At 35.4% G+C, this 9027-nt stretch overlaps 1 protein-coding gene across 1 annotated transcript in view; it reads left to right on the forward strand.

Moving 5' to 3' along the window:
* COL21A1 (collagen type XXI alpha 1 chain) overlaps window positions 1-7052 on the forward strand; it is a gene marked incomplete at its 3' end in the record, with an annotated part of 55778 nt that extends 48726 nt beyond the window's left edge. Inside the window, exons 17-21 of the mRNA XM_027888658.1 lie at window positions 15-59; window positions 390-443; window positions 5107-5160; window positions 6439-6492; window positions 6981-7052. Coding sequence (XP_027744459.1) covers window positions 15-59; window positions 390-443; window positions 5107-5160; window positions 6439-6492; window positions 6981-7052 — 279 coding nt within the window. The remainder of the gene's footprint in view (window positions 1-14; window positions 60-389; window positions 444-5106; window positions 5161-6438; window positions 6493-6980) is intronic.
* Window positions 7053-9027: the final 1975 nt, after the last annotated feature.

Raw genomic sequence — 9027 nt, forward strand, 5'->3', positions numbered from 1 at the left:
TTTTTTTTCCTCAGGGAATTCCTGGAATCCCTGGAAATCAAGGAGTCAAAGGACAAAAGGTATTATTAATTGTTTATAACACAGTAAAAACCTGCACATATATATATACATCCATTCCAAAATAAGGGTTCAATCTGTGCTCAGAGGAGAGTTTTCATAGTGGGGATTTATGACATCAAGTACAATTTCTTTGTGGCATGTTCAAAAATCATTAGATTTTATTTTATCTATTCCAGAGGGAATGAGTATTTTAAAAAGTAACAAAACTAATTTCATAATACTTTGAGAAATAATCTTAGCTAACTAAACCTGCATAATTAAAGAATATCTGAGAAATTTGTTGTGTACATACATTAATTACAGAATTCTTCTCCTTTTATAAAAAACAGGGTGAAATTGGACCGCCAGGTCAACCAGGAGCAAAAGGGTCACCCGGAGATACTGTAAGTTTGCAAAAATTTGTTATTAGGGACAAATAATTCTGATGTTGTCATTCTCTCCTTATCATAAACAAGCAAGCAATGGAAAATACAGGAGCATCCTTGCATTTTCAGGTTGCAGAATATGATCAGACTAAGTCTAATCTTTGACTTTTTCCACAAGTATTACATACCCATTTTTATTTAAAATTTATGATTTCTTGACTGCACATTTGATAAATACAGCAATAGATTAGTCTGAACTGAGCCTCTGAATCAATTAGAAGTGACTTTGAAAGTACTGAAGTAAATTTATTTTGAAAGTTAATACTGACTTAAATATTGCCATTCTGTGTAATGGATTTCTGGAGATGAATTTCAAGATGCTTTTGTGATAGTGCTCTTTTGACAGACTGTGAGAATAACTGAGATCACTGAATTCCCAAACTGCTTAAAGAGAAATTTCTGTTTTGAATGAGGGAAACTGAAAATAGTTTGTTCTTTCTTGGGCAGTTGGGTTACCACATCTTTGTTACTGTCTGAGTAGGGTGATTTCTGTGTTCTTTATAGTCCTTTAGAAATCACAGTAACAAAATAATTGTTCTGAAAGTTGGTGAAAGTATATAAAGACTTTAAAAATGAAAATTTTAAAGGCAAAAGGGACAGCTACTTAATACTAGTTACAGGCAGGTCTTTCCTAATGCTGCCTTTAAAAAATAATGATCTCTTCTATTGAGGAAACCATGTTTATTTAGTTCCATTACTAATCATCCTCACTGTTAACATGTCTTTTTGCAGTTTGCCTTTTATGCTGGAGACATTTTATCTTCTTTCCTGACTAAAGTGGTTCTGAGTTTCCTGGGAGATACATGGTTTAGCATAATAAATAAGCTGTTTACTACAACTTTTTGATTAGGTAAATAATCTAAGTTTTGGCCTATATTCAACCTCGAGCAAATTGTAGAGAACAACGACTGATGCTATTATGTCTATGGACAAGGGACCACTACATTACAAAAAGCTTTAACCTTCTAAAAATTTGGGTTTTTTCTTAGGATATTGAGCCATATGGTAGTGCAAGAGATTTTATACAGTTGTATTCAGTCTACAGAATTAGTATCACTCGTCACGGGAAAAAATAGATAACATTTCTTGCTTTGCAGCTGAATGGCATTTATAAATGTTGTAATATATGACAATAATCAAAAGGTCACTTGATTTTTTTACTTACTGCCTTATCTTGAGATTCATTATACGTTGTGCGTGTAAGGGCTTGTCAATGCCCAGTTCAAACAGAAGAAACTTCAGTTTCTCAGAAAGCCAACAAAGCAGTTCAGTGAAAATACTTTTATTGTCTATTGGAGGAAATTTTTTCTCCAATTTTTTGGACCAAAGTTGAACAAAATGCCAGAGGGAAGGCTGTATCATCAGCTGTAATAAACCGTGTGGGATTATAAAGTGTACATGCTTATTTAACTCATCTACCATGTTTTCTTCGAATTTTATTTAGATAAATAACATTTAGTTCTTGTTACACTCGAAAAAAATTTATTCCTGTTTCCTGTCAAGTCACTTAATGTACTTTTTGTCACCTGATAAATTAAATAGGAGATTGATGCATGGAATATTTGAATATGTTACACGGCATTAGGGAATTTCAACCAGAAAAGATAGTGGGATTTTCCTTGTATTAGTCACATTTAATATGTTTATTCCAGAAAAAACAGATGGAAAGCTTGTGGATGGTCTATTAATACCTTGGGAAAATTATTCAGTAACAAGTTCTTCTTCAGAAATAACTATCCCTACTACATTGCCAACACCAGCAATTTATTAATTTACCCATGATATAAATAGTGCTAGCTCTGGAAAATGGGGGAGTAATGCTTCATTTTATGTCCTTGAATTGTTCTTCAGTTTTATTCAGGACACACTCTCCTCTTTTAATTTTAATAGTTTCCAGATTATGTTCTCAAGCTTTTCTCATATTGCAACTGAAAGTTTTCTTCTTGCAGCATTCTGATTTCATGTAGTTGTCTTCCTATTTTTTTTTTTTAATTAAGTAAGTTAAATGTGGCCTAGTTCCGTATTTCCGTGTCCTAGGAAACCAGGACAATTGGGTTTTATTTCTACCTTTCCTGCAGATGTATGCTTGACCTTTGGTTATACTAAAAATATTTTCTGATTTGCCTTCTCTAGTATATGTTTGCATGTCAGTGTGGATATATACACATAGCTGATTCGTTAATTAAAAAAAGCTATTCTTTACATATAGTATTTCCACTTTACATAAGATAAAATGCATGAGGCGCATTTTTGATGACCATACGCTGCTTCAGGGACTGATGTGGGTGTCAACTAGAAGTGATCTAGTGGTAGATGGTAGATTCTCAATGTGTCAATGACTTGAAACACAGGCAATGTGAAAGGAGCCAGAAATCCTAGTCAGAAATACCTCCATGAACTTGTGCTTGCTTTTCTCTACTGATTAATGTGTTAGTAATGAGAACAGAACAGAAATATGAGGAGATGAAAATTGGAATTTCACAATGCTTTTTGGGAAAGGAAGGTAGTCCTCAAGGAATGCAAAAAAGATCACACAATGAAGAGTGCTGTATTTCACAAGTAAGGAGGTCAATAGATAATATGAAATTTGATTTCAAAGAGCCAAACTGAATTAAACCTTACAGTGAAATGAAAATTAATAAAAACTTATTTTTCTATGTCAATAAAAAGAGAAGAACTGAAGAAGTAGACCTTATGTGCAAGTGAATTAAGACAGCATTTATGTAATCAAGGTTAGGTTACAAAACCAAAAGAATATTTTGTTAGTCTTTTTGTAACAAAGTTGGTGCTTGATGTAGTCCATAAGCAAATGGTTAATGGGAATACACAATCTCTTAGGTTATGAGTGTAAGCTGTCCTCAGAAACTTTAATCCATTTGGAGAAGAACTGGTAATTCTATTCCAAAATTGTGAAAGAAATGGGGTAGGGTGTAGTAAACCTTTGTTTACCAAGTAATAGATTACACTAGCTGCACATTCTTCGATAAGAAGACTGATTTTCTGTGTAAGTAAGAACAAGCATCAGGAAAGTTCAAGAAAGTTTAGAAATTATTCAATGTATGATATTAGTTAATTTAGAAAAATTGAAGTTTAATAGGTTTTTCATGTGCAGTTGACTGAGCAGGAAAAGTTTTAGACCAAGGAACATTGGCAGCAAAGTTACTCAAGTTTTATTCTTGTGCTTGATACAGTTTATTTGTATTCACAGACCTCTGGCCTAAAGAATAAGTTGCTGTATTTACTGATGGAAACTTTTGGTGACCAGTACTTTCTTACCATACAGCAGCAAAGAAACCCTGAATTAATCCATGGTTAATCTGTGTTAATCTGTGGTTAATAGTAAAGCACAGGTGAAATGCCAGAAAACTGATGAAATCCTGAAAAACCCAACTACAGACAGTAACTTCTTGTTCCAGATATTCTGAATTTTCTCTTCTTTTTGCAGACACCCTTTTAGTTTTAACAAATAAAGAAATTTTGTTTGTTTGTTTTTTGCAAAGCTGAATTATAATCTGTCTAACAAATTACATGGTTTCAATTCCATGTAACCTTGGAAAGAGATAATGTCATGGGAGTGAATTGTTCCTAACATTTAATAGTAAATGGAAGGTGATTGTTTGGATTTATATGAAAACAAAGATTAAATAACAGTAGTAACAGTGGGTTTTGAAAATATTATCAATTTGAATAATTGATAAAATTTAATCTCTGACAAGTTAGATTTCCAGGCCTTATTTAATTGTTCGACTTTTTGTATTACTATGCTTTTATTTTATGCTGTGTCTTAGGTACACTCTTATAGTGTATTTTCTTTCAGAGTATTTATGCAATTCCAAATAAAACAATGATAATATATTGTTTTTATTGATTCATGCATCTTGAGACTAGCTTTAAACAGAAATTAAGAGCATCAGCCCTCTGATGATTTAACACTCCTTAGCTCTTTTTTTATGTATGGAACAAAGACAGCTAAACATGCTCTTGTCAACATGATCCCATTTGAGGAGTCCAAGGGAATGTCTTAGTGGTGCTCTGACTGTACCTGTGATGAAGTGTCATGATATGAAATGGCAGAAGCTATTGGGTTCTTGAATGAACAGTTCAACCCTGAAGATTCTGCAGAAGATGCAAAGGTGTGACCCCCGATAAATCTCCACAAAGCTTGCAAAAGGAGTCAAGGCCTGGCAATCTTTGAGGGACGCATGGTCAGAAAGAAGAAAGAGAACTATGAAATGCCATATATAGTATTACTGATTTTGGAAACACTAAGTGGAAACCAAGAAGCTTTTGTGCCACTTTCAGTTAGAGCTAAGGGATGTATTACTGACAATGTTTTGAGTTGCAGAATTTTTTCTCTCAGGAATGTTCTGTGACAGCACTGTTCTTTTTTTCTGTATGGGTTTTTTCATTGCACTGTAGCTCTTCATTAGACCATAGAAGGTCTAAATAATTCACTATACTGTATCAGAACTATAGCCTGTATAGTAATATGATGAAAGATATTGTATTTCCTGTTTATTTCATTATGGAAATAGAATAATGATACTACAAATACTGTACTGAAACCATTATTCCTCTAGTTTAATACAGAGATGTTTCTGCCTTTTTCATAAATAAATAGGGTTTGATGGGACCAGAAGGTTCACTTGGTCTACCTGGAGCTCCTGGGCCTAAGGTAAGTGTTTGTGTTAATGTGACTTGGATAAATGACTGCTTTATAGATTTTGCAGCTAATTTTTTGGTGTACTGAACACTGATGAGTAGCTGTATGATTTTCCTGTATTACTTTCTATGGTGCTTCAGTCTCAAGAGAGGTTAATATAACTCAGTGAATGGTACCTGTCATCCCATGAGGTTTGGAACAATTGCAGAAATGGCCATGAGACTGTTTCAGCTTTGCAGATCTGGAAAATGTTCTGCAATGCTAGGAGCCAGATAATTCTCAGTATATATCTGAACATTCTTCCCATGTTACATTTATTTATATTTTAATTGTGTTAAATAACATTACGTGCTGTTTTTTCCACCCAAGGAGCCAAATTTATTTCAGATGTAACTATTGATTGTACTGCAGCAAGAGCAAGAACTTATATGACCCATGCTCTCAGAAGTTAAAATAGATACTATAAATTCGGATTGCTTAGTGTAACCTTTTAATTTAATCCAAGATGAGTTTTGGTCAATAAACACTGAACTGTGTGTCCTGGAGAATATTTAGGAATATAGAATCTATTTCCAAAAGGATTTATTTACATTTAGATCCATTTCCACCCATACATTATTTTATATCCAGAAGTATGCATTTATTTAAAATTGTATACTGAATGTAGCATTTTTTCCAGTGATCAGTGTTTCCTATTGTCTAGAAAACTGAATGCCTATGAAATTACTAAAAATTAAATAGCGCTTTTTTTTGGTGAAAAATGCTTTTTTTTTAAATCTCATTCAGAGTAGAAGCTGATTCTTAGAGAATCATTCTTAATAAGCTCATTCTTACATAAGGGCATCGTGAAGTAGTCAATAATTATTAGATTTTAATGAAAATTCTCAAGCTGAATATGTCTCTAATTCCATAGGCTACAATAAAAACCAGAACATAAATAAATATTTTGACTTGAACTGATCTTAGGATTCTGAGGATTTTATTAAATAAGATGATGGAAATGTGATGTCAGTATGCACAAACATGGAGTGATTGGGGAAGGGAAATGAGGCAGGTAGGGACAGGACCAGTGAGCAGAGACTGGCAGATCATGTTTTGTCATCAGTATCTTACCTTTCCTGAAAGGAAGTTACACCTTCAGGCTTCCCATAAGCCTGAACTTTAGCCTTTCAGTCACTAACAGTGCCTGTTTTTAAGTCAGTTTCTCAACAGTGTCTATGTTTGCTGGTCATAGCACATGTGACAAAGCATAATGATATCAGCCACACTCTTACATAATTGTTATCATAGGGTGATAAAGGTGAACCGGGAATTCAGGGGAAACCAGGATCGTCAGGAGCCAAGGTAAATATGAATCTGGAAGTATTCTAGCTAAAGAAGGGTTTTATTTATTTATTTTTGTACAAGGTGGTTTGTTTCACAGTAAAACAGTTGTTAACATCAAATTGCGTCAGAATCCGTTTGATTACTTATTCTTACTAATTTTATGCTGGATTTTAGGCAATGTAACTCAGGTGCTCATTAAGTTCAAACTTGCAAACATTACTATTACTTCAGATAGTGTAATTTTTGTGTAATTGTGAAACATCAAGTGTATTAAAAGACAATTAATAAAAAGAGATAGTGGAAAACTGAGCTTAAGAATTAGGAATCTCTTTTGTGGCTTCTCTGTATTCAACGTCCCTTCACAAATTGTCCAGACGTTTCAATCATCTTCAGTTATAAAATTTTGAAATATCATAGCCAAAGTGTATCATGTGACCTTGAGAAAACATGCAATGTATTTTTTTACACACAGCACATCACTGACACAGAGCTATTGTATTACTCAGGGAGAACTAGGAGTACCAGGTGCTCCAGGTGAACCAGGCTACCCAGGCATTCCTGGTAGGCAGGGCATAAAGGTAAGTATTTTTTCCAGTTTTACATTAATTGCATCTTTTATTGGAAGTGCTTTTCTTATAAGTAATCATTATTAAACAAAATCCTTTCTCTAAACACATCATTATTATTATAGGACACACTTAAAGCAACAATATGTGCAGCATGAAAATTTTCTTCTGAGGGATGAAGCCCTTGATGTAAAGGCATTTGTGGTGGGTTGACCTTGGCTGGATGTCAAGTACCCACCAAGCTTCTCTGTCACTCCCCTCTTCATCAGTACAGGGTGTTGAGAAAGTAAGATGGAAAAAACTCATGGGTAAAGATGAAGACAGTTTAATAAAGCAAAAGGAAGGCCATGTGTGGAAGCAAAGTAAAGCAAAATATTTATTCTCTACTTCCCATCAGCATGTGATGTCCAGTCATATGGGAAGCAGGGCTTCAGTACACATAGAGGTTTCTCTGGAAGACAAATGTCATATTAACTAATGAATGTCCTTCTCCTCTGCTTTCCCTTAGCTTTTGTTGCTGAGCAAACATGATGTGGTGTGGAATATCCCTTTGGTCAGTTTGGGTCAGCAGTCCTGGCTGTGTCATAAATCACAGAGTGGTTGGGTTGAAAGGAACCTTAAAGACAACATAGTTCCAGCCATCCTGTTGTCGGCAGGGATGCCTTCCATCCACTAGACCAGGTGGCTCAAAGCCCCATCCAACCTGGCCTTGAACACTTGTAGGGAGGGGGCATCCACAGCTTCTCTGGTCAACCTGTTCCAGTGCCCCATCACCCCCACAGTAAACAATTTCTTCCTAATATCTACTCTAAACCTGCCTTCTATCAGTTTAAAGCCATTTCCCTTTGTTCTATCACTACAAACCCTTTTGAAAATCCCTCCAGTCATCTCCCTTGCCCTCTCTTGGACTAGATTCAAGTGGTTCACATCCTTCTTATGTTGGGGGCTTGGAACTGAATGCAGAGAGTGGAGTAAATGGGGAGAATCACCTCCCTTGACCTGCTGGCCACATTGCTTTTGATGCAGCCTATGATACAGTTGGCTTTCTGGGCTGGAAGTGCACACTGACAGGGCATGTAAAGCTTCTCATCCACCAACACGCACGAGTCCTTTTCTTCAGAGCTACTCTCAGTCCATTCTTCACCTTTGTGTCTCCTCTCAAGATCTTGCCCATCCCAAGATTACTGATGAGGAGGGGGATTTAGAGAGACAGCTTTGATGCTGTCTGCTCAGCAGCAGCCAAAACACCTTTCTATCCACCAATGCAAAGCACAACGCTGTGAGGGCTGCTGTGGGGAAATGAACTCAGAGCCAGACTCAATACAACATTACAGAAATAGAGTTGAATCAGGCATTTCATTTCAATATGGAAAGAAAAGTTTAAGGGTAAAGAGGCAGTAAGATAGGAGAGTGTTTTGGTGTTATAATTAAAGTTTTATGGAAATCCCATACAGAAATATTCCATTAGACTTCAGCTTCTGCTCCAGAAGGACACAGATTTCCTCTGTGTCCAGTATTGTGTATGTCAGCCATGTATAAATGTATCAGGTATACTAGAGTACTTAGCATGTAAGTAGACACACATAAGGAGATGCCTTGCACTGCCTAGAGCATCTTGAATACCTGTGTTTAGACATCTGAAGTAAGTCCCTGGTCAGTGGAAGCTAGAGAGTGACCCAAATTTGGGTGAGGTTATCTCAGATAAATGAGATAATGGATCCTGAGTAACATTTTTCCAAGAGAAGATGTAGAAAAATTAGTCTTCTTACCAGTTATGAAACAGGGATGTACAGAGCACAAAAAGACCAGTGGAAGAGTGTGTGTCATAACAATAGTTTATTAGTTTCATTATCACTATATATTCAGTTTCAATATCTAAGGTAAAAGTGAAGCCTTTCAGCTGTAGATTATTTTAAAACTTGAAACCAAGCAAGTATTTTACGTTCAAGTACAATACAACTGAATACAGCTGGCATAAATGTCTTCT

The sequence above is a fragment of the Empidonax traillii genome, unplaced genomic scaffold, assembly GCF_003031625.1.
Source record: "Empidonax traillii isolate 1590-97213 ecotype Southwest subspecies unplaced genomic scaffold, ASM303162v1 scaffold243:size714344, whole genome shotgun sequence".
NCBI classification, from domain to species: domain Eukaryota; kingdom Metazoa; phylum Chordata; class Aves; order Passeriformes; family Tyrannidae; genus Empidonax; species Empidonax traillii.